Source organism: Marasmius oreades, chromosome 7 (assembly GCF_018924745.1).
Source record: "Marasmius oreades isolate 03SP1 chromosome 7, whole genome shotgun sequence".
Classification (NCBI taxonomy): Eukaryota; Fungi; Basidiomycota; class Agaricomycetes; order Agaricales; family Marasmiaceae; genus Marasmius; species Marasmius oreades.
Window position 1 is genome coordinate 594994 of NC_057329.1, and position 27722 is coordinate 622715.

At 47.4% G+C, this 27722-nt stretch overlaps 8 protein-coding genes across 8 annotated transcripts; 4 read left to right on the plus strand and 4 right to left on the minus strand.

Annotated features, from left to right (window-relative positions):
• Positions 1-83: 83 nt before the first annotated feature.
• On the plus strand, positions 84-6364 carry E1B28_010896 (uncharacterized protein; the record flags this gene model as incomplete). Its single annotated transcript, XM_043155882.1, has 2 exons — positions 84-536; positions 602-6364. The coding sequence occupies exon 2, from the start codon at positions 626-628 to the stop codon at positions 6362-6364; it is 5739 nt and encodes a 1912-aa protein (XP_043005664.1). The 5' UTR covers positions 84-536; positions 602-625.
• Positions 6365-13974: 7610 nt separating this feature from the next.
• Positions 13975-14364, minus strand: E1B28_010897 (uncharacterized protein; the record flags this gene model as incomplete). The annotated part of the gene is made up of 1 exon (XM_043155883.1): positions 13975-14364. One exon carries the CDS (start codon positions 14362-14364, stop codon positions 13975-13977), a length of 390 nt encoding a protein of 129 aa, XP_043005665.1.
• A 28-nt stretch (positions 14365-14392) lies between these two features.
• Positions 14393-14728, minus strand: E1B28_010898 (uncharacterized protein; the record flags this gene model as incomplete). The annotated part of the gene is made up of 1 exon (XM_043155884.1): positions 14393-14728. The coding sequence occupies one exon, from the start codon at positions 14726-14728 to the stop codon at positions 14393-14395; it is 336 nt and encodes a 111-aa protein (XP_043005666.1).
• A 1119-nt stretch (positions 14729-15847) lies between these two features.
• E1B28_010899 (uncharacterized protein) lies at positions 15848-17323 on the minus strand (the record flags this gene model as incomplete). The annotated part of the gene is made up of 7 exons (XM_043155885.1): positions 15848-16172; positions 16232-16266; positions 16320-16730; positions 16798-16940; positions 16995-17040; positions 17103-17221; positions 17272-17323. 7 exons carry the CDS (start codon positions 17321-17323, stop codon positions 15848-15850), a joined length of 1131 nt encoding a protein of 376 aa, XP_043005667.1.
• Positions 17324-17628: 305 nt separating this feature from the next.
• Positions 17629-19046, minus strand: E1B28_010900 (uncharacterized protein; the record flags this gene model as incomplete). The annotated part of the gene is made up of 7 exons (XM_043155886.1): positions 17629-17956; positions 18008-18042; positions 18093-18485; positions 18536-18678; positions 18732-18777; positions 18830-18948; positions 19004-19046. The coding sequence occupies 7 exons, from the start codon at positions 19044-19046 to the stop codon at positions 17629-17631; spliced, it is 1107 nt and encodes a 368-aa protein (XP_043005668.1).
• Positions 19047-19923: 877 nt separating this feature from the next.
• On the plus strand, positions 19924-20596 carry E1B28_010901 (uncharacterized protein; the record flags this gene model as incomplete). The annotated part of the gene is made up of 4 exons (XM_043155887.1): positions 19924-20057; positions 20123-20211; positions 20273-20509; positions 20580-20596. 4 exons carry the CDS (start codon positions 19924-19926, stop codon positions 20594-20596), a joined length of 477 nt encoding a protein of 158 aa, XP_043005669.1.
• A 1329-nt stretch (positions 20597-21925) lies between these two features.
• E1B28_010902 (uncharacterized protein) lies at positions 21926-23680 on the plus strand (the record flags this gene model as incomplete). The annotated part of the gene is made up of 2 exons (XM_043155888.1): positions 21926-23547; positions 23605-23680. Exons 1-2 carry the CDS (start codon positions 21953-21955, stop codon positions 23678-23680), a joined length of 1671 nt encoding a protein of 556 aa, XP_043005670.1. The 5' UTR covers positions 21926-21952.
• A 555-nt stretch (positions 23681-24235) lies between these two features.
• On the plus strand, positions 24236-27318 carry E1B28_010903 (uncharacterized protein). The gene is made up of 16 exons (XM_043155889.1): positions 24236-24836; positions 24894-24948; positions 25024-25132; positions 25187-25213; positions 25265-25270; positions 25323-25393; positions 25447-25561; positions 25627-25759; positions 25817-25948; positions 26000-26132; positions 26208-26388; positions 26447-26469; positions 26533-26614; positions 26674-26814; positions 26879-27025; positions 27086-27318. The coding sequence occupies exons 1-16, from the start codon at positions 24666-24668 to the stop codon at positions 27168-27170; spliced, it is 1611 nt and encodes a 536-aa protein (XP_043005671.1). The 5' UTR covers positions 24236-24665; the 3' UTR covers positions 27171-27318.
• Positions 27319-27722: the final 404 nt, after the last annotated feature.

Below are 27722 nucleotides of genomic sequence, written 5' to 3' on the forward strand. Positions count from 1 at the left end.
TTCTCATCTCTCAGTCTTGGCCACCTTGGTTCAGTATAACCAAGAAGAATTGCACCTCATCGCTGTCAGGAGTGTTCTCAAGAGTAGAACAGCTGCCTACACTTTGACTGGTGAGTTCGTCGTTGCCGTCTGTGTTGCTGATTAGTTTTTCTTTAGGTTCTTTAGGCTTGCTCATTGATCAGACCAGCGCTGATCATCATCTGTCCTCTCTTATCATCATTCACTGTTGGGTATAGTCACACCTACGCCTCCAGACCTCGCACCTTCACGTCCGGTCATTGTATCCTTCTTCATTGGGGTTACATATATCGCTCGTCATCATTGGAGCCCACCGCGAGGGAGGGTTTTTGTGATTATACTTGTTCATTGCTGTCTCACCTTTCTTTAGGTTGCCTGGAGTAGCCTACTCATTAGCCACTGGATGGTTAATCAACCTGAACACCAACCTCAATCATCATCAACACCGTTATCCTTCACCGAAATACGTCATCCAAGGTCAGAGCTGGACTCTGACGACGATCATCCAACTATGACAGGTACATCTGCTCCCCAACTAACATCTCCTTTACCTCATCAGTCCTCATCATCCACTATGCATCAGCCTCATCCTCAGCCATCGTCTGGTATGACGGCAAATTTTTCGAACCCACAGCCTCCAGCTGTAAATATTCATCCCTATTCCATTCCTACTCACCACCCAGACCCTCATGGTCCAGTACATAGTCATGTACCCTCCAGTCATCCTTCCAATAGAATGTTTGACGGTGTCTATGCTGTCGCTCTTCCACCGCTCTACTCCCGTGAAGCCCCAACACAGTTTCGAGGATCATATGCCAAGGTCGAAGATTTCATTAAGCATTTTGAGAGATTGCTAGTGAAGTATGGAATTAATGATGAGAGAGAACAATGTGAAGGAATACTGGAGTATTGTTCTACCAAAGTCCGAAGAACCATACAGTCCCTCACTGCATACCAGCTAGGATCTTGGAAGAAGTTGAAGAAAGAGATTCTTCGCTTGTATGATGCTGACCGCGCTCAGAACCGATACCAACCTAGTGACATTCAGGCTTTGGCTTTGAGACAGGCAGCTCATCCCATTGACAACCTATCCCAATGGTTGAAGTATGTCAGACGTTTTCAAGAAAGAGGTGGTATATTGGTTCAAACCGGAAGAATGACTGTCCAAATATATGCCACGTATTTTTGGTTGGGAATTCCACAACGTTTGAAAGGAATTTTGGAGTTGACCTTGCATGCCAAGAAACCTCTCAGGGATGTTTCTGAACCCTATCCAGTTGAGGAGGTATGTGAAGCTGCAGAACATTTCTTTAAGCGGTCCAGATTTGTTTCCATGGTACCTGATGCTGGAGCCTTTGGAACCCAGCAACAAGAAGAGGACTCTGGAGAGGACTCGGAATCTGAATCTGAATCTGAATCTGATGAGGAGGACTATGAAAAATGGAGGAAGAAGTTCAAGGAAAGAAGGAAGAAGAAATCTCGCACCAAGTCAAAGAATATTAAAAATTCTTACCCCGCACCAACAGTCCCCATGGCACCTGCAGAGGTTTCTAGGACAACACAGTTCTCAGGACCTCAATCGGAAGTTGCGGATCTAATTACCAGATTAAATTCAATGCAGTTGGATCACCCGGAATATGGGACATTGTATTACAGGGCCACCACTATGGACCCACACAGCAAGAATTGTATCAATAAAATTCCTGGTCCACAGTTTATACCCAACAACCGTCCACTAAATTCCTATTCAGGAGGGCAAGGCAATAGACCTCCCAATAATTTTTCCCGTGATGGAAGGGGAATGGGGGTTAATTCATATGAACAGCGACCACCACTCAATTCCTCCTTTACCTGTTTTGGATGTGGAAACCCTAAACATCGAATCACTGAATGTCCCTTAGTAACCGAACGGATCACCAAACAAGAGATTAAGTGGTGTCCAGATCGCCGGAAGTATGTACTCTTTGATGGAACTGACCTTGGACGTCATTCACCTGGCGAAACTTTAATTCAAGCCATTGAGCAGAATATACGGGAAAAAGAATCACGTACCAGTCCGTCCCCAAACCAGGCAATGCTTCTCACCATATCTGACGCCGTCCAAAATTTCTATGCCCAACAAGGATCCAGTCAGACCAATGACAGGGACGAGGTGGAATATGAAACAGCAACTGAAACAAGCGAGGACGGGTCTTCTGGTAAATCGGCGGATGAATCTGATGGTTATAGTGGAATGTGGGGCGAATCTGAATCTGAATTATTGGAAATATCGAAAGACGAGGACTCATCACTTACTTATGACACCAATTTGGCCCAGGCTAACATTCATTTAGGGGCTGATCGTACTAAAACAACTTCCCGGAGCTCCAGAAACCATGTACAACAGGGTCCGAGAGATGATGCACGAGAATTAAGAGCCAAAAGGGCAGTTCATCCACCCAGAAGGGCGGATGGTACTACCCCAACGTGGCAAGAGTCTGTAGGAGTCCATAAACGGTCACCAAGAGCAGGGACGGTGAAAGGAAATGAACCAGAACGGATTTCGGGAAAAATCCCCGAAGTAAAAGAACGGATCGGAAATAAAGCGCCGAATATGCTGCCGGACCGAAATAAAATGGACACTAGACCCGATAATTCCGCAGCCGTGGAACCGGCGCCGCCGACAGCGCAAATTTTGCCGAATCCGGCGGCAGAAAACTTGACACATGGCCATCCGCCTTCTTTTCTTCCCTCCCATCCTCTCCCATTCGATGCCCGCCTTCCGTCCAAGCGAAGGGCAGTTTCCCTTGAACCCGAGCTTCTGGTTCAAGGAAAAACTATTCCTCATATGTCTTCTCGACCTCCCACACAGCAACGCGTCAAGATAAATACACCAGAAATCACGAAAGTCTCGCCAGAACCCACACGCATTAGACGTGAACGCAAGACTGACCTCGCCAGACGCGTCGATACGCGAGAGATCGTCTCCCAGCTCCTTGGAACAACGATTCAGATGCCATTAGGAGATATGTTAGGAGTTTCCAAGGAGGTAAGTTCGATTTTTCATGAATTAACTAAAGTAAAGGTCCCCAGGGCAACGAAAACCTCCAAAACGGTCCTAGCACAAGTTAATTCACGACCTCACACGGCTACCTACCTCACTCACAACGCACAACTCATCGAAATTCTGTTGGAATTCGAAGGAAACCATATCCGGGCGATTATTGACACTGGGTCAATGATCAACGTGATCAGTAGTCGAACATACGAGGCCGCCATTCGCCTTCCAATAGATTTAGGGCGACAAACCATTATGCACGATGCTAACGGCGGCGAAGGCGTACTGCGTGGAGCAATTGACGGACTAAGATTACTTTGCGGTTCGGTACAAACCGTAGGATTCTTCTACGTTGGTGAGTCGGTCCCCTTTGAAATGTTGTTAGGGCGACCATGGCTGAGGGAGAATGCGGTTAGCATCGACGAGAGACGTAATGGGACATACTTGGTCTTCAAGGATAGGGAAAGCTGGGAACCGCGATTTGAAATGCTTGCTTCAACCATTTTGGGCCAACGTCCGCAATTCAGACTTGCTGGAAGGGTAAAAGGTGCGACAATTCGGGCTTACCTTGCTCGTTTTGTATCCTCACGCGTCCCCGACTGTAGGGAAAGCAGATCGGACTCTAAGATAGAGGAATTACCAGAAACCGAAGCCGAGGACAACAACGACGACGAAATAAACACAATGGCAACATATGGAACGCAATTGCAAAGTGGCGAAGGTGAAATTCAACAACGTCAACCATTTTATGACAGATTTGACATACCTTTCAGTCAACCACGATTACGTTCAGCTCGCTGGACTCCCCCTTTGTCGCCAATCAATCAAATAGGTCACAATGACGGCACAGTAAGGACTCTTGAAGAAAGAAATACAATACAGGAACCTCCCGACGACGTAACATCGCAAGATCTACACAATCCGTCGCCTATACGCTCCCTGGTTCATTCAGTGAGCCCCGAAATCAAGGATTCTGACAGCCCGCCAACTCCTTTTAAATTGTTACTGCAGGTGTGGCTGGAAATCGTACTTACGGCGAGTGCACTTCTGCTCGCTTGGCTTGACCAACGAATGGAGGTCCTTTGCCCGGAACATGAAACAGATAAAAGAGGGTCGAGTTCGACACCTCCGGACTCCCCTCATCATAACTCTGTTTTTTATTCAATGCCCCCTCGTACTCGCTCCCAGACTAAACGTCTTTTTGGAGAGGCTGGTCCTCTCGCTTCTCAGCTTCCTGTTGGTCCTCCACAACCGACTCACCCTCCACCACCTATTCCTCAGTCTACCCCTTCACCGAAACTTCCTCCACCTCCTATTGGCTTGGTTGATCCAGGCCCGATCGACAAGACTGTTGCTGCCTTGAGAGAAGTTATGACAAGCGCAGCCATTCGTGACATCTGCGAAGATGCCGCACGTCGCTACCGTCAGACAGGGCTTATTCACACCCGTCCTTTTGTTTTGAGTACGGCGCAAGCCTATCTCATTGCAGCAGAACCCACGGCAAATGGTGGATTTCGTCAGGAGATGGTGTTGTTGAACACCGGCGCTATGTTGTACAACCCCGAGAAGAAAGACAATTCCTTTCAACTTGGGCATGCATATGTTCGCTTTTACCCCAATGTCGCACCTCTTCCTATTGCTCTGAAAGCTGTACTCGCCCAACATTTGGTGTACACTTACAAGGAACGTCAGCCTACCGACCCAGCAGTTGCCCGAGTGGAGCTAGCGAGTGGCACCCATAGTCTCAAGGCTTCAGACTTCAAGACTGCGGGACCGTTCCAAGTAGACCCTTCGTCCTTGGAGAAGGAGTGCAATGGTAAGTCTCGATTGTCATCAGAAGGGCATTCGAGGCATTTAAAATCCGTATACGTAGCTATTGTGGCAGAAGCGACGGACTCGGATGAGCCGCCAGAATTGATTGATGTGGACGAAGTCAAAAGTGGTGTTGACGAGGTCAAGATGGACGTCGATGACGCCGAACTTGATAACAGCAAGGCCAACATGGACATTGCCGTACCGGACACCTCTTCCAAGCTACCCATTAGATCGCGAACCATACGCCCACCATCCCCTACCTCTTCTACGGTCTCTAATTGCGGTTCTGACACCACCATGGAACTGCAGTATCCTAGTGCTCCAACTCCCCCAGCCTTACCTGCCGCTGATCCTTCCAGTCTTCGAGTCAAGCCAGCTAACACCACTGGAATCCCTACGCCATTCTTTGACAGCCGGTTAACACCTAGGACTCGGATCTTACCCAGCGCATTACTCTCTGTTGGCGAGTTGGAACGCCTTATTGAGCGTCCCGCTGTTGGCCGTCCGATTTTTATCGAACTTGATCCAATTCCTGAAGTGGATTTCGGCAAACTCACATCCATTTTCCAAGTCCAGAACCATGCCATTGTCTGTGAACATCCTAGGGAGAGTCATGGAAGGCTTCAGCAGGCGTATCGTGCACTTTTCGACGAATTTCAGTATCAGATGATTGAAGAAAAAGCCGAACACTTCTATGATGCTGGCGAAACACCCAGTGAGGCCAACCGTCAGGCAGTAGCCAAGCATTTCGAACATTCGGAGGTGTGTCGACAGTTGACAAACAGGTTCCGGTTCAGACAGTTCATGTCCCATACCATACCATTGCAACCATTGATGGAACAAGAGGAGTTTAGCCGAGAAAATTGGCTGGAGGAGAACGAGTTTGGAGGTATATCTGTAGGGGAAGCAGGAAGGTGGAAGTACCGAAAGCTGATTGCTCTTAGCCTTGACCGTCAACTTTATCGGGCCATGCGCTTCACCACGGAGTATTTCCTGCTCCGAAAGGTGGACCACTTGTTCCGTGCCCGTTATTTCGCATACGTCACTTACCCCAATGCTCTCGAACGTTACCAACACTTCCATGATAACCGATTTTTGAACGCCGAGCAACGCCGTTGGTTGATTACTGCCTGGGAGATTTTTATTCACTTACAGGATGTCGAAATATCGGCGTTGGTACAGTTTTCACTCCGTATGAAATACCGAGACTCGGAGGCCTTGGACACCTTGCACCAGAAAGGTTTGATGCCCAAATTCCCGACCATTTTACCTGGTATAGTCTCCAGGACCTGGAATGAGACTCTCTCATGCCAGGAGGATGTTGGAACATTCAACGCCCATGTTGCTTTACCTGCCTCTACTCCGAAACTCGACCATTCCTCACCCAACCCCAGAATCCCTTTCCGATTGCCTCGAACTCTGGCCCCACTACTTAACCCACCTTCTGACATTTTTTCTGCACCTAACCCGTCCTCTAAAGCTGCCGTTCTTTAAATCTACCTCGAGAATCACACCCGCCACTGTCCAAATTTCCGAAATCTCTCTGTCTTCCGATTTTTTTAGGTTGCTGGTCAACCAGAACAATTTATTCATCACCGTAACCCAAGGTTTGTGTTAAATTGTTCCCCGCGATTCTCGTTCTCATGGAAGACAACCCCAGCCTTTTGTACCGTTTTCCATTCAGCATTCCACATGACCAAGTGTCGTCCAAGCCCAACAGCGCTAGCCGCTGGAACATCCCATGCTGGTCAGGGACCCCCACCACAGTATTTTCCTCCACATCCCCACACTCACAACTCTGGTGTCCACGTACGCTTGCGTACGCCTTCACCTATCTCTCGTTATCCACGTTCTACTCCCAGACAATCCGAGCCGAACCACCTTCCTCCCTCATCAACTCATCACCCTCCACTAGCTCCACCCTCCTTGGCTCATCCGCCGGGGCGGAACATTCATTCTCGTCACTATCCACCTCACACTTACCAGCAGGTACACTCTCGGACCTTGCCAAGTGCGACAACTCGAGCATCTTCTACTCGTTACTATCGGGAACACCCTCCACCAGTGGTGAACCTGGAACGACCACCTGTACCCCCTATTTATCGACACCCCTCCCCTTTTCGTGCGGAATTTCTGAACATTACCCCGGAAGAGCATGTACAGCGAAGTGCGACACGTACATATATCCCTTGTCCTGGGGGAACATTTCCGTTACGAGATCCCGTCCCTATTTATCCTACTCCAATGGTGCATGTCACTGCTACTCACCTGCCTACCAGACCTCGAACGGTTCGAAATTATCGTCAACAACCCCAGCCCAATGCTACCCGCTTTCATCGTCATGGTACTGCCAATGCCCAGGAGACCTTTGTATACCACTATACTCAACATTGGCGATTGGCAGCAATGGAACGTGTGGCAATGTGTGCCCGAGAGTTCGAGATACTGATAGAACAACAAAGGCGAGAATTTCAGACTTGGTTGGCCCATGCTCAAATGTTACTTCATTATCCATCACCCCATTCTTCCTTGAACTAACCACTACGTTCCTTACCAACTACACTATCTTTCGGAATAGCCAACTATTACAGTCCTTTACCCATACTGTCATTACTATTTGTGTTGTTGTCTTAGGCTTATCATCGGGAATGATATTATTTGTTTCATATTTTGTGGTGACGGGTAAAGAAATGAAGGAAGAAAGAATTGAGAGAGGTGTACCTTCCTGTCTTTACATTGGAATTCCACGAAGGAAAAGCGCACTTAGACGAGTTCGCACTAACCCTGGAATTTTGGACTTGGAGAAAACCGAAAATTTGGGCAAAGTTTGGGGAGTCCTGACTCAATCGCTGATACTGTTGACCAAGAAAACGGAGAAAATTCCTCCTGACCGTACAATCAAGCTAAACTGGGCTAACAGGAACCATGTAGTAGAAGGATTACCTGAAGAAGTTCTTAAAGTTGAGGGTTTTACCTTGGAGGAAGATGATGAATATGTGGTTTTCCCCACTACTCTTGATGGCGAACTGGAATCCACTGAACCGTCCCTCTCCTATACTGCGTACAAACGTGTAGCTCAAAAGGTCAGACCTGTTTCCACTATCATGCCACCTGAAAGTCAAGTGCGGCGCACCATTCCAGAGGACCCTTTGATTTCCTTACCACCCTTACCATATGATCCACCAGAATTTCAGCCAACTTCACGTCTGGACCATGAACGCCTTAAAATATTGGACTTAAACTCAACTGGATTTCTGTTACCAGACGAAGAAAGGTTATTCCAACAGGTGGTATCCATAAACCAGGAGGCTTTCGCTTTTGAAGACATAGAATGGGGAACTCTCAAAGACTCATATTTTTCACCATATGTTATTCCGACCATTCCGCACCAACCTTGGCAATATCGCAACATTCCCATACCTCCAGGAATTCAGGACAAGGTGAATGAGGTCTTGAAACTCAAGATTGATGCTGGAGTATACGAACCCAGTGTATCATCATATCGATCCATGTGGTTTTGTGTCCTTAAGAAGAACGGAAAATTACGAATAGTCCATGATCTCCAGCCCTTGAACAAAGTAACTGTACGGGATGCAGGAATGCTACCAATCATTGATGACTTCATTGAAGGCTTTGCGGGAAGACAATGTTATTCGGTGTTTGACCTGTTCTGGGGATTTGATGCCCGGAAAATAGATGAATCTAGCAGAGAACTCACTGCTTTTATGACTCCCATGGGACTACTCCAAATTACCTCCCTTCCCACTGGATTTACCAACTCTCCTGCCGAATTTCAAAAGTGTATGGCCTTTGTTTTGCAAGAAGATCTTCCTGAAGTGGCCAATATTTTTATTGATGACTTGGCTATTAAAGGACCAAAGAGTCAATATTTGGACAGCCAGGGAGAACCAGAGCGCTTAGCAGAGAATCCAGGAATACGGCGTTTTATTTGGGAACATGCCAATGATGTACACCGTATCATGCACCGAGTCAAATGCGCTGGAGCTACATTCTCTGGTCACAAGGCTCAGGTGTGCAGACCTGAAGCCCTGATCTTGGGACAAAGATGCAACAATCAAGGACGAATTCCTGACCAGGGACGAGCAGATAAAATATTGAGTTGGCCCATTCTGGAGGACTCCAAGCATGTTCGCCAATTCTTAGGATTATGTGGATCAGTAAGGATCTGGATAAGAGACTATTCCATGATCATCAGGCCTCTTACTAAATTGTATCACAGGGACGTTCCGTTCCAATGGGGAGAAAATCAGCAGAAAGCCTTTGACCAGATTAAGAAGGCCATATCATCCGCTCCTGCAATGAAACCCATTGACTATGACTGCGACCGAACTGTCATTCTATCTGTGGACTCAAGTAAAGAAGGTACAGGAATGATTTTATCCCAATTGGATGAACAAGGAAGAAAGATTCCAGCACGTTATGGATCCATTCCCATGAGCGAAAGTGAATCCCGCTATTCACAGCCCAAGTTGGAGTTGTTTGGATTATACAGAGCCCTTCGACATTGGAGAATTTATTTAGTAGGAGTGAAACGCCTCAGGGTAGAAGTGGATGCCAAGTATATTCGCGGAATGATTAAGGAACCCGACTTACAACCCAACGCAGCAATCAATCGTTGGATTCAGGGCATCCTTTTGTTCGACTTTGAACTGGTTCATGTTCCAGCCACTAGATTTAAAGGACCTGATGCCCTTTCAAGAAGACCTTTAGCTGAAGGAGAGACCGCTATTAGCGATGATGACACATGGTTGGACAGAGTGGCTTTATTCAACTGGAGTTCAGAAGAGAGTCCTCCTCACACCATAAAACATCGCGTTTTGTATCATGCACTTGAACTTCCCTCAGTGGTATTGCTTTCCAGGGAAACACAGGAACAATGGCTGCAGCAAGTACGCCATTTCCTGCAGACTCTTGAGACACCTTACTTTCCTGTAGTGGCAGATAAGAAGAGGTTTCTTAAACGAGCTCGCCGATATCACATGCGTGGAGATCGACTTTTCTATCGTGATAAACATGGCCAACTTCAACTAGTCATCACAGACCCTGAAAAGCGCCTTAAAATTCTTACATTGGCACACGATCATTTAGGGCACAAGGGAGTGCAGGCAGTTTATAATTTACTCCGCAGTCGATTCTATTGGCCACATTTACGAAACGATGTGGAACACCATATCAAATCTTGTCATGAATGCCAAATTAGAAGTCTCAAGAGATTTGAAAAGCCTCCTACAGTGTCAATTCCGGTTGCTTTGTTTGGAAAGATTTACATTGATGTGATGTATATGCCACCTGCAGGAGGATATCGGTATATTGCAGCCGCCAGGGATGATCTTTCAGGAGTTTGTGAAGCCCGAGCTCTAACCAGTATTGACTCAGAGAGTCTGGCAAGATTCTTTTGGGAACAAATTTACTGCAGATATGGAACCCCCCACCAAGTGGTGACTGACAATGGATCAGAAGTCAAAGGGGCATTTGATACTCTTATGAAGCGCTTAGGAGTGCCACAAGTTCGGATTTCACCCTACAACAAACATGCAAATGGAGTAGTTGAGCGTGGACATTTTACGTTGAGAGAAGCGCTACTCAAGGCATGCGAGACTCGGTTATCACAATGGCCCAAGCGACTTCCTGAAGCGGTGTTTGCAGATCGGATTACAATTCACCGATCTACAGGTTTTTCTCCATATCATCTGCTCCATGCTACGGAACCTTTACTTCCGTTTGATCTATTTGAGGCCACATTTTTGGTTGAAGGATTTTATATTGGTATGACAACGGAGGACCTTCTTACGTTAAGGATGAGACAGCTCCACCGACACCCACAGGATATCGCTAAAGCAGCTGAAGTTCTCAAAGCCAGTAGATTCTCTTCCAAATCGCACTTCGAAAAACGGTTTGCAAAAAGACTCATTCCTAGGGAATATCATTCTGGCGAGTTAGTGTTAGTACGCAATTCAGAGGCTGATCAAAACATTGGAATGAAGGAACAACCACGCTATCTTGGGCCTTTTGAAGTCATTCGCCGGACCCGAGGAGAAGCCTATAAACTCAGAGAATTAGATGGGGCTGAATTGGCTGTTTCCGTGGCCGCCTACAGACTAATGCCGTACATTCAACGCGACCATTGGTTCATGAAGACAGGGTGGCTGGGGGAACATGAAAATTGAGAAAACAAGCACCAACTGTTCCCAGGCCACTGCCGTAAATTCCCAACAGATTCATCAACCTTATTTTTCCTAGTCATAGCAACTCCATAACAGACTATCATCTACCATTAAATCCCATTAAAAACGACGTCTCTCTTTTACGTCCCCTCATTCCTTTCCCTTTCCCCCCCTTCTTTTCTTCCTATGAATCCTTTTCTTTCTCAGCTTGAATATCCATCGAACCATGGAACCATCGATCTCAGTCAAGTACGTGTGGAGTGTACTGGACAGGAGTTTCACGAGTTGTTGGAAAAGGTTGTGCATTATACCAAGAACCACACCATGGCTCATTGGTACAATCCAAGTGACTTGCAGCGCTACCTCCAAGTAAACCCAGGCACCCTTCATCCAGATTCTCCGCATCTGTCATTCATTCACAAACGACGATGTCCCGAGTACTCCAGAAATCCCATGTTCCCATCACTCAACACCACACTTCTATCCTGTCGTTGGGAAGCAGAGCTCTCTGACTTTCATCCTCCGGCTCTGAAGGATGTCCCAGTGTATTATACCAGGGAAAACGTACCAGCCCAATCAGTCACCTTTGGAGCAGCCATTTTGGGGCCTGCTGGAGAATTCGATCGTGCAATTCTTATCCGTCCAGTGTACGAATGGGTCCATGATGTGTTTGTCCTTGCCCAGACCGACCTTTCTCGCTGAGTGGTGTACATTCGTCTCCAGTCTCATGTGCTCGTCCCCCGATGGCCTTCCATCTTCTCCACACATTCCCAGTTCCTGTCCCAGATCACTCCTGTCATCACTGGACCTTGTAACGCTACAACCCAGGTGGTAATGGAGGTGGTAGGATATCAATATGGCGCACCAATTGCTTTTAACCCAAACCAGCGAAAGGATGTTGATGAAGTCACTGAAGAACCCACATTCCTGGAACCCCACGACATCCCAGCTCTCAAAAGCATGAACGACTTGGGAGATTGGCTTATTGATCATTCCACCTCTCTCCATCCAGTAACATTTCCATTAGCCGATGACTCCGACAGTGGAGAGTTGGTCTTTGCTTCAGCAGTAGAGCTCTCCCCCTTCCAGAATCATCTAGAACGTATTGGACGCTATCCACAATTGGATTTTACTCTTTCATCCGGAAGTACCGATCAGACAGAAATGCTCACCGTCTGGGAATTCCTGGCAGAGATCAATACCGCCGACAACCCTAGACCACCCACATCTCCATCAGTCAATCGCAGTTCTCCTTCCAATTCCCTTCCTGGCAAAGAAGATGACCTTCGGAAAGAGAAGAGCGATAACAACTGCGGTAGAGGGGTGATTTCGAAACTGACCAAGGTGGTGTCAGACAAGGTTTCCGAGAGACAACAGAGAAGAGGAAGAGTAGAAGGGAGTGGTGGTGCATTCCTGAAGCAAACTTCTTGCGGCGATGGCTCCCATGCAACGGATACAGACGAAGATGGCAAGCACCCTTTTCTGGACTGATCATCATACTCAACTTCACGCCAGTCATGCGGTTAGGAACATTCCCATGTCGGTTCGCTTTATTCTCGGAAGAATGCTGTGGGGAATTCACTGTGAGCGACGAGGACGTGCGCTAAATTGTTCCCCGCGGATGTCAGGCCTGATTTGATTACCCCATTGAATTCCCCTTTTAATTTCTTCCTCTTATGCGCTCATATTTTGGACCCATACTCATGGACCCATACTTCCTTTACGGTATCGTTACTATCCGCATAGCCTCCTTTTATACATACTTACTAAGTTTGGGAGGTTTTTCACGTATCCGTTTGGTTGTTTGGCATGGACCATAGTTCTGGTTTATAGTAATAAGTACAAACAAAGGCTTCCAGTAGTATATAAACAGGGGTGTTCCCCACAAAACATAGTTCATTCTCCTCCCTACTTCTCATCTCTCAGTCTTGGCCACCTTGGTTCAGTATAACCAAGAAGAATTGCACCCTCATCGCTGTCAGGAGTGTTCTCAAGAGTAGAACAGCTGCCTACACTTTGACTGGTGAGTTCGTCGTTGCCGTCTGTGTTGCTGATTAGTTTTTCTTTAGGTTCTTTAGGCTTGCTCATTGATCAGACCAGCGCTGATCATCATCTGTCCTCTCTTATCATCATTCACTGTTGGGTATAGTCACACCTACGCCTCCAGACCTCGCACCTTCACGTCCGGTCATTGTATCCTTCTTCATCGGGGTTACATATATCGCTCGTCAATGGTAGAGCGCACATTTTACTAGATGAAAATGCAACAGATAAGTCAAGCCCGGAGACAGAATCGAGAGGTGTTCTTACTATCTATTGCCACGGATATGTTCGAGTCATAACTACTTGAATGTTGGATTTTACGCTGTAATCCTGAACCAACTGTGTAAGTCAAGGTGATAACCCATTGAAAGGATAAACCAACTCGGGTCCTCGAAGACTGGCGTCCAGTCTTTCGTCGTGATACAATCGCCGACAGTGTTCCCCAAACTGCCCTTGATGGCGTTCTGACAATATTTCACTTCCGTGTAGTCTGGATTGAGTATTCTCTTCCACAGGGGGCCTCGTCTTTGCTCTTGTCTGTTGGTTTGCGTTTTCCCGTCATCCTGTTCACAGTTACAGCAGGTACATAGCGTAAATAAAGGGATTATGAGAGGTCCAGAGCGACACACCGTAATTCGTAGCTTTGTAAGGCCAACGACGATATTTTCGATTTCGAACGGCGTGAGGAAGTCAACAAACCGCTTTACGGTCACCTCAGGCAGGAGTTCGACACACCTGATTATTGATAGACTTTTAGTCGTGTGGGAAAAGGACCTAAGAGGCCCGGCTGCCGTTCATTTTCGCTTCCTCGTTCGCGTCCATTGCTCCCTCCGACAAACGCCCTCCCCGCAATATACTTTATGTGATACAAGTAATCTAATAGTAAGACACGGTTCGTAACATCTTTGAGCTCCCCTTGAAGTTGCGCAGAAGACTTAGGAAATCGCCATCGTTCTTCTTAAATCCCATCGGGCATACGATATTCATCCAACTCCAACCTGACTCTGACTCCGCTCCCTCTGACTCTGCTGCCGAACAGATTTTGCCGCCAAACGCAAAGACACCATCGGGTTTGGAATGGTTATGTCTGACCGCCTCCTGTGACTTTCCCCCTTTGATGAGGAGCTCAGTCGTGAACTTGGGTATGGAGGAGTTCGCAGTACGGAGTTCTTCCCAAGCTTGCTGGAGTGCAGTATACGGCCGATCCAGGAACCGGAAGACGATCTCTTCATGCGATGATACTTTCTTGGGGGAAGCTGGGACCATCGGTCATTACGCGCGTAAGGGTAATCCCTCAAGAGAGCCTCGCGTGCCTCCTCAACTTTCGCCGCGTTATACTGGCGAACGAGCGCGTGATGAAGTTTCGAGCTGTGTATGATTGGGGAGAGCAGAAGGGCCTTCGCCTACTGGTGGAAGGAGAACGCGGTTTCTGTTGACCTGATGGCTTTCTCTTCTTCTGTGGAGGTTGATTGGACTGCCCGGGTCCATCTCCAAGTCCTGCTTCATTCATAGTGTGGGTGCGGGTCGATATCTGAGTGGATAGGGGTTTGGATGCTAGACGGGATGAACGTCGAGGTTTACTATTCGTTTTGGCTGATGGCGTTGAGTCAACTAATTTCTTCCGCCGCATAGCAGTATATGGTTGAGCAGTATGAGAAGGAAGGGACGAAGAAGCCTGAGGGTCAACAAGCCGCTTCTGCCTATAATCGACCTCTTCTGGGCAATATACTCTTGATCACGCGTCTCCACACTGCAACATCCCCCCTCGTCTTGGTAGCGGTTGTCGTCGACCTTCCGAACGCCAGTATTGACCCAGTTCCCCATTTATCGTTGCTGTCGCAACACTAATGCTGAAGTGTATCATTCCGGTCTCTTATGCCGCTAGAACCCCTGGTCTGTTCTCCCTCCTCGCGGGTAAACCAAACCCTATCGCAGGACTGATACAGCATGTCATTCCGAAAAGACAAGCGAAGATTGAACAAACAGATATTGTGTGAAAGGGTCGGGAAAGCCTTTCGAATCCAAGGTTTGAACAGAAGTGAGCGGAACACATACATCAGGAGGGTGATCTCTCAGTGGTGTGCATGATTGTTTCTATGAAAAGGCCAAGGGTCGAAGAGGAGAAAAGTCGTTGAGGGAAAGATGAGGAAGAGGACAGTGAGAGTCATGATGCATGTTTGCGTTCCCGAGTTTCCGTAGAAAGGGAAAGAAAGAGTTTTGGTTGAACACCAGGGGTATCTTCTCACTCATTGCGAAGAGTGAGTACGCTGCAGTCCAAATCGTCCCCGTCAATCGTTCAATGGGAAATATTTAAATTCCGGTAATAGGTCGATTGACGTCGGGATGCCAGATCTAGGTTACATGGGGAAGGGATATTGTTCATCCGGTACGAATTGAGATCCTGTTCCATGCAAGCTAGATCATAGGAAAAGTAAGCCGACCTAGGAGAGCTTGAACGGTGGCAAAGAGTATAGTGCATTAATCCCGGCTTCGGGCACTTCTAGTAAGAACCTTGTCGGCTGTCAATTCACTGCTTCAACGATGTACCCTCAGCAGTGACTGTGCGACTACCACACCGTGACGACGCCCAAATCTCACTCGATCCAAAAAGTATAAGTGACAGGAATTGAGTGGAACCTAGCGACTTTGGACTTTAGAAGACATTCCGAACGGGTCAACGACCAGGATTGCCCATAGTATAGTCTTTTAGTAGTACATGAGTTCCTCACCTACGTGACGAAAGGCACCTTCATGTCTTCAGGGCCTTCTCGAGCAGCTCAACAGCGATTGTAGCGCTTCCCCAGGACGATTGGAACCCTACACCTCCATGTCCATAGTTGGTGATGACCGGTACCTTCTTTTCCTTCCCCTCCAACTGAAAATACAAAGCTTCTAGCCTGATTCCACCCTTCCGAGCGGGGCGCAAGCCACATCCCGATTCCACGATGATTGACTTGAGATCGTCAACAGTAGGGGTTCGTTGGGCACGGATTTCGGGTGGAGCAAGTTCTGGACACAACTCGAGAGCATGTCGAAGGATATCTTCTGTCGTTTCTGGCCGTGCAGTTGGATACCTATACAACCTTGGATTGAGTAACTATGAAAGATAAGGAGAAAAATGCAAGATACGCACCAGTCGTCGACTCCGAAGGTCCCACCTACGACCACCTAAAGAACTCGTTAGCCTGTACGTCCGATGCGATTTGGACGATTACACATGCGTTTCCAGACCGTCTTGGAACGATATAAGATGCCTTATCTAACATGGATTTGGAGATATTGGAAATAGTCCTCCCAAATTTAATCCAAGGAGCCCGTACGAGGACAGTCTGGCCGCGAATAGGATACATATCCTTATCCTCTATTCCACCCAAGGTTTGCGCTCCAATACCATTGCATACCACAATGGCATCCACGGGGGTCGGTTTCTTGTTGTCGCTGTTGAAGACACCGGCGCCGCCTTCAAGAAGTTGGTTTATATGTTGAACAGAGCCTCGCGTGATAGACCCTCCTGCGGCAAGAAATCGAGAGAGGAGATAGGCGGTATAACGGGGTGTATCAATTGTTAATGTTGTGAATTCGACACCAGATGCGGCACCAGATACAAGTCGGTCGTTGGAAATTTTTCTGAACTAAACAGAGAAAAGGTGAGAACTACGTATCAGATTTCAACCTGACCAGAGCTGAAATGAAACACACATCTGGGTACCACGACATACTAGAAGCATCAGCTTCCGGCTCCCAGAAGTACTCTTCTTGGTGTATCCTCAGAAAACAATGTTCTGCGGCACCTCCAGGTTCGGAAAGCTCCCAAAACTTCTGGAAAGTCAATTGTTGCATCTCTGTAGGCGTAATTAATTATGATAGTTGTACATTTTCCGATAATGAAAACTCACTCCATATCTGATCATCCCCCCTGGAATGGGTGACATGTTCAGCTGCCTACGATGCGGAGTAGTATTCGATTTCTGTCACAAGAAATGTTATTAGGAGGAATGGCGTACCGCCCAAAGACTGGTGTACTTGATGGACTTGGGATCGGTTGGAAGTGCTTCAGCAACAATGGAGACATTGTATCCTCCACGTTCTTGGATGTTGAGGGCAGTGGTGAGTCCAGCGACGCCTATCAAGAGATGAGATTCATCGCACGCGTGACTCAGAAATGCGCGTTACCTGCTCCGATCACGACAACGTATTTGACTTGGTCAATATTGGTGGCCGCCATAAGAGTACACCGTTAGCTTGGTATTCGCCGCTTCTTATGTATGCAATCAAATATATAGATATCTTCACAATAGAACTAGCTGGAGGGCATAGTGTTGGCGCTCATCAAACTTGTGACTCGACGCGCAATCTGAAAGTCCCCGAAAGTCTGACTCAATGCCCATAGGAAGACCACGAAAAAAGAACCATGGCTGATGCACATGGCACACCGCGCGGCAGACAGTTGCAATTGGGGACCAGGTAGATCTACATAATGCCTCCCGTTCCCCGTTAAGCTCCCACGACCGACGATTATCACCAATATGCTCAAAGCTTAGACTTTATAAGAGAATCTTCGAGTAACTCGACAGCAATCGCGGCTGAACCCCATGAAGACTGGAATCCTGATGCGCCGTGACCATAGTTCGTAACCACAGGTACCTTCTTGTCCTTCCCTTGGAACCAGACAACTTCCAACCTGATTCCATCTTTGCGCGCAGGTCGATGGCCGCACCCTTCTTCAATGATGATGGGCCGTACGTCGTCGATTGTGGGTGTACACTTTGCCCGTATTTCTGGAGGCGCTAGTTCCGGACACAACGTTATTGCACGTTTCAATATATCTTCTGTCGTTTCGGACCTGGCAATTGGATACCTTAGAATGAAGTTAGTAAAAATGAACTAAGAGACGAGTAACAAGACCCACCAGTCGTTCTCGACCCTAGTCCCACCCACAATCACCTATTTCAAATGTAAATAAATGTTTTGTTCAGAGAGCCAGCCTTACGTACATCTCCAGACGGCCTTGGGATGATATACGTCCAGGTGTTATGTGAGTTGATGGTCCTTCCGAACTTGACCCAGGGTGCTCGTATGAGCACGGTCTGACCACGAATCGGGTACACCGTCTTATCCTCAATTCCACCCAAAGTAAGGGCCCCTATACCAGTACAGACCACCATAGCATCGACAGGAGAAGGTCGTTTGGGGTCACTGAAGATACGCGCACCACCTTCCACGACCTGGTTGATATGTTGCACTGAACCTCGAATGACGGACCCTCCAGCTGCAAGGAAACGAGAAAGAAGGTAATTCGTGTACGCGGGCGTGTCGATGGTGACGGTTGAGAATTCTACGCCATAGGCAGCTCCGGGAATGAGTCTATTTTGTTCAACGACCTTGAACTGAGGTGGATGAGAATAGCCATGAATCTGCGTGTTACGACGGAACTCACGTCTGGATACCAGGATAGTGAATTCTCTCCTTCAACGACCTTGGTAGAGAATTCCGATTGATGTAACCTCATGAAGCAATGTTCTGCTCGCCCACCGGGGGCAGAAAGCTCCCAGAAGACCCTAAACGTATCTTGATCGATCTCTGTCGGTTGAGGTAAGGATGTATATACAATTCGGACGGTCTAAAAGGCTCACTGGTCTGACGAGGCTCCCCCTTCGCATGACTCACATGATGTGCACCCTGTTGGCTTGTCCTATGAGCGCCGGACGTGCTGAAAATATCCGAGACTCACAGCCCAATGACTAGTGTACTTGATGGATTTGGGGTCCGTTGGAAGTGCCTCAGCTACGATGGACACAGTATAGCCACCGCGTTCCTGAATGCTAAGTGCAGTGGTTAATCCAATTACACCTGGATGTTCATGTTCAACTATAGTAATAACCAGTCACCAAATCGTTCTGCTTACCTGCGCCCAGCACAACAATGTGTCTGACCCGATTGGTGGTCATCGTAGTTAAGATCAAAGATGCGGAAGGCACATGTGTTCAGGCAGCCGTGTTCACAATCCGGAGTAAGATGACTGAGGGGGGGAAAGCATAGGCGATGAGTTCACGTGTCGGTATTTTAATTTCCGGATAAAGCCGAGGACGGACTGGTTCGGATTTACTGGTAAGGCAACAACTGCCAGTCACGTTGTTCCCAGCTTTCCATCCTCTTCTAAGTTCTATATGCTGATTGGTGTTCTTTCAGTGTATAGACACTTCTGGATCGAACCTTTAGGTCACCGCAACAACCCATCCTTTGGAATTTAAATCCTCAAGGGCCGTTCCAGCTCCGACGCGGCAACGCGCACGTTAAACTTACACTTCTTCTGTTGCTTTGTGTCTCCTCTGATGGTCGGTTAAGAATGTAGATATGACCTTGAACTATCACACATACATTCTCATCCATCAAGATGACTCCAGCATTATCGAAGAACAGGCGAAGAAATTCCTCGTTTCAGTTCTCTGCGATCTAATCTAGTTTCGGAACACTTACTCTTCCATTCGAGTCACCCAGGAAGTCGAATTACGTAGTTCGACACCGCTATTCACTATTCGAGCTATGATCCAGCCAGTGTGAGTTTGATGAACCCTTGGATTTCAAAATAAAAGCGCTGAGATACTCTCAACCCCCCCTCACCTGCTCGTCGTCTTGCCCGGTCTTTCAATTGGCGTTTTTTATCGTAGGGTGGGCGCCTGTTTTGCCGTTCAAAAACTCCTCACTGCAACGCCACAGACAACTGTTCTGTTTTAAGATTCAAGCTGGGGTTACGGCAAATCGCATTTAGGTTTTGCTTATTACCCTCCCCATCTCCAACCCTCTCTTTCTTTCCAACCATCATCCATGGCACCGTTTTCTTTCATCGCATCAGCTATCCTTTCCCTCGCCAGTGCTTTCACAATACGAACCAACCCCGAACGCCTCTCCAACGACAAGCTCGTGCTGGGACCAGACCACGCCGGATATTGCCACCTTGGGTAAGTCTTGTTTTTTTGTTCATTTTTTTACGTCCATATACAACATTTTGACCTACTAAACGAAGGTCAATTGCTGGAGAAGCTGTTCCTTGTCCTTCACAAAAATATATCTCGCTCGGTGTCATTACTGTGATTATGGTAGCTGTTCTTTGTCGTGAGTCTCTTCATCTTCGAGTCAACCGTCATCAATAACGTTAAACGGCCTCGTGGCTAAGTTTTGGTCCTGGTTGCTATGTTCGTGTGGCGTCACAGAGTTCGTGTTCGGACCGAGGATCCTCTTCCGTTTTCTTTTGCCGTTTGTTCCGCCAGTCCTACAAAAATGTCTCCACTCGCCAACAGATCCTCTAAAGCCTCTCTTACCAGGGATACTATCTTGGACTTGGAATCCGCCGAGGCAATCCAGGGCGATAAGGGGCACTCGAGGAGGATCTACTTATCGTGGTCCGAGAGACGTAAGTCCTCTCGAATTAACATCATCTCGAGACTTCATTTGTTGAAAAACTGGTTTCCCTCTGTTCCTAGCTCGACTCGTAAATTGAGGTGGCCCATCATCCGCAGTTAGGTGAACAGCCTCCTATTGCTTCGCCATTATTATCCCCACCCTATCACGAAAGTTACGGCCTTGCCGGTTGACACGATAGGAACTGGTTTCCACCATATTACCTTGGACGTTTGATTCTTCTCGTTATCCTATCCCGGTTCATGACTGTATTCCAGCCTGCTGGCTGCGGAAGGGACCACGGGCTCTATCATTCATCATTCATCATCCATCATATCTATCCAAGTCAGTCGGGTCTGGCACCGATGTGACGACTATCCGCTTCATATATCTGATCATAATGGGAGAAAAAGCCAGACACGGATGGCTATTGGTTAGGTAGATCGTTTCACATGATCCTGTCGATACGATTAGGCTCGAGGACCAAAGCTAATGGCATCGTGATCGAGGAGAAATTGGAGCGTCTGGTCGGACGTAGTATGATCTCGGAAGAGCAGAACGGCCGTTCTCTTGATTATCAATTAAGCCTCGTCGCCTTGTTTATAAGCCATACAATCATGAAGGCGAGGCACTGGCTTTGATTTCAAAGCTCTACAGCGCGTCGGGCTACCGTCTGCGACGCTGAAGGACACTGACCATCATAGAGACCAAACCCGTCGCTCGAGAAGTTTGTTTTGACTCAACGTTTCAACAGCCACTGTGTCTTGACGTCAGATACCCACTTACTTTCTCTCACTTACTAAGTATTTAGCTAAGGTGAACGTTTTAGTAGCGATCTAGGTGGGGCGGGTCAGCCAAATACTTAGTCCAAGTCGTCAACTTGAAAGTTGTGATTCTTGTGAATGTAATACTTATCATTTTGCAGTTCGCTTAACTGGAAAGAGCCTCAGCGACTCGTCGTCACCTCCTTTGTTTTTGTGTAATTTGACAGGGGAAAAGAATAGGGACGATGCCAAAGGCAGCTGAAAGAGTTATACTTATTACTTACACCGTTGCCTAAGCGAGGTGGCGTCAGGCAGGACTATAAGTTTATAATGAAGTATTCACGTCAGTCGGTCGAGTGCAGGCCTTGCAGAGATTGATCGAAGCAAGGAGTAACAGCGGTCAGTTCGGATGTAAAAAATACCAGCAGGATATATATTGAGAACTTGAGGGCACGCGGGGAAACTCGATTTCTCCACAGACATACGCCATAAGCCAAACTTACAGGCTGGGCGGAAACGCGAAGAAAACTTGAAGTTTGAGTATGATTCAGGTGCCACATAGATTGAGGGATTGCTTCAGCTTTTTGGCAACTGCGGTTTAGACTACAGCATTGTCAGACTCTTTGTATTCGAGGTGATCATGATGAGCCCACACTAGAATTCCCGCGGTCTGTTTACCTCTTCCACCAACCATGAGTTTATCTTCCTCACGTTCCATTGGGGCAGAAATAAGGGCAAGAGTCAGGATGAACGCGGATGACACGGAGTCATTCCCCAGAAACGAGCTAATCCACGATGTTTCTTCCAATCCCCGCCGTCGCCCCACTGCGCAATGCCGACTCTTTGTACTCAAGTTATTCAGTTCTCTTTTCGCGATAGCGACTCTCCTTATCTTATTCACCCACCTCGACATGTCTATCAAGAGCGTTACTGTGCATATACCGACTCGTTTATGGCCACAGCACCTCTCAAATTCATCGAACACGACGACCGTGAAAGGGGTGGCAGTCGCAGTCATTGAACCGAAGAAGGTCCCGAAGAATCTCCCTGTTGTCGACCGCTCGATTTTGGAAAGGTTGGAAGGTTCTCGCAAGTCTTTGAAGAAAAAGAAATCTGGTCAGCGAACTTGGCCTCCCGTAGTGACAAGCATTCCAGACTCGGTCGCAGTGCAAGCACCGTTACACCACCAATCGCCATCCCGGTTTCTACTTCCTTCCAAAATTGCTGAACAAGAGTCCAAAGCTCGAAACCATCTCGCACAGCTCATCAAATTTGCTGAAAAACTCAACCGAACACTCGTCCTCCCGAAAGTCGAGAACAGTCGTCTTGGAGCTTGCTCTCGCTGGAAATTCGAATTTTACTATGATTTGGAGGGTATCACTGCTGATAATGGTGCCGTTATGGATATGAGCGTGTTCGAAGGATGGCTCAGGGACAGGAGAGAACTGTCTACGCAAGCCCTTTATCTCGACTACAAACCAAATCCTTCGGTCCACGCGACGTCGCACTCAGATTTCACGATATCCACGGATCCGACTCACAGAGCTGGCCTACAGTGTCTCACAGGCGGAACTGACCTTGTCACCACATTTTCACCTTCCATTTCTGTTCATCCGAAACGGAAAAATCACCCACCATTCGGCAACGATATAATCCAAGTCTTTCGTCAAGATGTCTCCGTTGCTCTCGAATCTGAAGTTCTCGTCGTCGATTGGAATCTGCGCTTCCCTCTGTTCTCCCCATCGTCTGCTCCTGAAATTGGTTACTCACCCGATCTCTTACACCTCGCTGAACAGCTCGCACCGTCTGGCCCATATCTCATGGTTCACTGGCGAATGGAGAGCGTACCACTGGACGTATTCACCGACTGCGCACTTGCCTTGGTCGATTTCCTTTCCAACATCCTCAACAACCCTGGTCTAGGTACCGATGTCAAGACCGTGTGGTTCGCTAGTGATCACCCTATTCCAATATCTTCCTTTGACTGTTCCGCTTCCCAAACCGTCTTTGACGAGTCTTCATTCGCTCAAAAATCAAGCACCTTCACTAGGCTCAGCGAGAAGCATGCAAATGCACTTCATATCGTGCGGGAAGCGTTTTGTTCTGGAGGTGAACTCGAAGGATGGGCTGTGACAGATCTCACTGAAGTGCTCTTCCGAGCAGGCGATATACCTGGATATAACTCTGATATGTTGGCGGATCCCGGTTTGTTGGGTATCTTGGACAAGCTGGTAGGAATGAGGGCGACAATCTTTGTCAGTGGTTCAAGGACGTGTGGAAGGAAAAGGTATGTATTCTGTTCAAATATTTAATGACAATGCCAGTGATCTAGAGCCCTGTTCAGCTCGTTCACGAAGCAGATAATGGATATGCGGAAGCGGGAGAATCGGGGAAGGAATATCGTGGATTACTTTGGTTGATTGATCGGGTTTTTTTTTTGGCGTATATTTGCATACTGGCAGCACATTGTACGATAAGCTCTTCAACAAATGGGCCATTCACCCTCTGTCGATAAATCGTTCATTAGTATTGACAGTAGAAGGAGATGTAATCACGACACTGAAGCTGTTCCGGATCCATCTGCACCTAAAGCCTGTTCACCCTGCACCCCGACTCAACTGACAGATTCCAAGTTGATCGGTTCTCCGTTTCGCGCTATGAATAATAAGACCGATGCCCCGGTGGTATCTTCGGGAATTTACACTCCGTGATGCAGCAAGCTGTGGGGTAGCGACCTTGAAGTAGAACAAGCCGCAAAGACGCACCTTGTCAATCTGATTATCTGACTGGAATCCGAGGCTGTGGCCTTTCCATATCCTTGTAGTAAGATAAGAAATCTAAGGCACTCGATTGTACGGAGTCATAGCACCAAGTACAGCAGAAACGGTAAACTGACAGGAAGAAGATTACCGTGTGCTGGTGGCTAAACGAAAAAAGTTTACCCGCTTCTGCATTTGTCATTTCCCGGCAAAAAAGGGTGAGAAAAGTTTCTTTTCCGCAAAATACTACAGTAATTCTTCACTCTGACACTCGAACACATCTCTGCAACAACATACTAGTTCAGCTGCACACTTTCGCCGAATAGCACTACTCGGACTAGCGAAAATCTTGAAGCTTGAAGCTTGAAGCTGAACGCCCGTGCTTTTAATTGGCCAGCTCCACTGGATCCGAAAGTACTAATTTCGTACATCGCCTGATAATCTGAGCTAAGGAGTTGATAATTGCCGGAGATGTAGTTGGATCACTTTCGCCTCGACCGCTAGCATCTAGCATATCAAGGGTGTCTGTCATGATTCATCCCGAAGTTGATGCACGGTACAAGTTTCCACTCAGTTAACAGTTATAAACAGTGCTGTTGTAGGCGCCTTTCAGCGTTGCTCTTCTGAACCCTCTAATCTCAAGAACATGACCGACTTGCCTGAACTTCCCCGATGTCTTTCTGGAGCACTCTTTCCCAGCTTTGTCTTAGCTCTTGCGATGGCCATGACTCTCTTGCTGCTGAAGAGACGACTCGGAAGCTCAAGCCTCCCCCTTCCTCCTGGCCCCAGACGCCTTCCGATCATTGGGAACCTCTTAGTGAGTACAAAGTTATGATTATCGTTGTGAATGAAAGTCGAACCCTTACCTTCTCAGGATATGCCTTCCAGCTTCCCGGCACACAAGTTCGACGCAATGGGGAAAGAATTGAGTAAGTCAAACCAAATGACTCCGTATCTAGACTCTGAACGCATGACGATTGACATCACTTTAACCTCGGCTTTAGAAACCGATATTATCTACCTCAACGTTGCTGGAACGAACCTGCTTGTTTTAAACTCGTTCCAAGCAGCAGATGACTTGCTAGAGAAGCGCTCTAGGATCTATTCTGGCAGGTGAGTTTAGAGTTCGGATTGAATGCTTTTGGTACCATTCCCAACGTGACCTAGACCCCGTTTCACGATGGTTAATGAACTGTGAGTGTCCATCCCGATCCTGCGCTCGTCGTTCTCACAACTAAACAATAGAATGGGGTAAGGACATTTTTGACACGCAAGGATTACTGAACATCTGACTCTGAGGAAGTTGGGACCGTGATTTCATTTTCATGACTTATGGTGAGGATTGGAAAGCACACAGGCGGTTATTTCAACAAGGTTAGTCCCACGATAATATTCTTAATCATATGTTCTGACGATCTCAACGTTAGAATTCCTGCACGGTCAAGTTAATGCGGAGCACCATCCTCACGAGTTGAAGGCTAACAGGACTCTGCTCCTGAACCTTCTAGATGACCCCAAGGACTTTAGGGAACATCTACGCTTGTAAGTGGTGCTAAATCCAATAAGAGGCTGGAACCCGCTCTTACTTCCTTGGAACCGAATGATAGAATGTCAGGATCCCTCTTGATCTCAGTGACGTATGGAATCGACGTGAAGGACAAGAATGATCGTCATCTCCAAAACGCCGAGAACGGCCTAGATATACTTTTGCATGCGCTTAATCCCGGTTCATTTTTAGTGGTAAAGGACTGGATTAAATTCGAGAAATTCAGCTTGTTAAAGATACCTTTATCGTAGGACTCACTGCCATGGCTCAAGTACATTCCCGAGTGGTTCCCGGGCGCAAGTTTCAAATCAAAAGCAAGAGAATGGAGGTCTTTACACCGACGCTTGGAGCATGAAGCATTCGACGCAACAAAGCAAGATATGGTGCATTCGAGCCAGTTCTCTTCGAAGGATTTCCCTGACAGTTTCCTCTAGGCCAGTGGAACGTTTCAACCCTCATTTGTATCAAGCTCCGTCCAACGAATGCTCGGCGATGTTGACCAGAGCACGCACCGTACACAGGATAACGAAGCCCTAATTCGCGAGACTGCCTCGAGCATGTACGAAGGTATGTAAACACTATTCCTAAGTCGTGAACGATATCATTCGTTGACGTGTTTGATAACAACCTTCGAAAACTCAGCTGGGACGGATGCCCTTTTCACGACACTTCTCTCCTTCATTCTGGCTATGACTTGCTTCCCGGAATATCAGGAAACAGCTCAGCAAGAGATCGATAGGGTAGTGGGGAACGGACGGCTTCCTGAACTGAGCGACAAGGATTCTTTACCATATTGTGAGGCCATAATGAAGGAGGTGTTCAGGTATGTACCACTGGCCTCTTGTTTGGTGGCGGTCTCTTAGATTCACGTCATTTGAAAGATGGCAACCTCCTGGCCCTGTTGGTGAGTCCCTCTCTGCTTCAGGTCTTCTAATGGCCGGGCGAGGTAACTTTATGATTTATACAGGAATCTCTCATCACATCAGTGTCGAGGACGAATACCGAGGCTATCGTATACCCCGAGACACGACAGTGATATCGAATAACTGGTAAGTTGCACGGTCATATTGCAGCGTGCCTGAAGTTTATTGGCACGAATCAATACAAGGTCCATTTTCCACGACGAAACAATGTACCCCAACTCGTACGACTTCAATCCAGAACGGTGGCTTACAACACTTGAAGACGGCCAGGTGGTACCAAACCCCGACATCCGTGGTGTTACTGTGGGCTTTGGATCTGGCCGAAGGTTCGTCTCGCTCTTCCGCTCGATTACAAAATAGAGATAAAGCCGAGAAACTCTCATGATGCAGAATCTGCCCAGGGCGACAATTCGCCCTTTCGGCCACATTTTTGAACGTCGTGTCCATATTAGCGTTATTTGACATCCGGAAACCCATCGACGAATCTACCGGGAATGTCATCGAACCATCTATGAAGTTCATCTCCTTGTTACAAAAGTGAGTTTGAAACATGCTGAACCTGTGATATCGCGTTAATTGGTTGTCTTGTTTTACAAGCCGTCCCGCGCCGTTCGAGTGTAGCATCAGGCCACGGTCAGATAAACATGAGATGCTCCTTCGTAGCGTGATGGAGCATCTGTGAACTCTGCGCGTAGTAGCTTCCCTCAGAGCATCTTCCGCCACCCCTTTATGATCTCCAGTTTCTCAAAGATTTTAATCGCAGACTAAATATAGATCCCCTCTTTTGAAATCCTCCATATGTAAAGGTCAAAACCTTTCTCGGTTTCAGCTTCATTTTGTTCCTAAAAAAGGCCATAGACGACTGGAGACCGACTGTTTCCACGACACGTAAATTCCTCAGAGGAGAGTGTATTTTTCAAAAGTCCATCCAAATTATTGTCTTTCGCGATATCGGTGACTCGTTTGCGCAGTAAGACATTTGGATTAAACATCCGAGAGTCGTGGAAATTGAGAGCTAGGCTGCTGAGAAAGGGATATAGACTACAAGAGCGTGAAGATGAACTGAGAGTCGACTTGAAACCGCCAGGCCCTGAATATACGCAGTCGAGGTTTGTACGTGCTGAATATGAATCGCCGCCACTGTCCGAGACCCATCATCTGTCGAGAAGAAAAAACCGCGATGTCGAGGACTCGAGGAAATGGCAAGTCAATGAATGAGATATGTGTTCTCGAT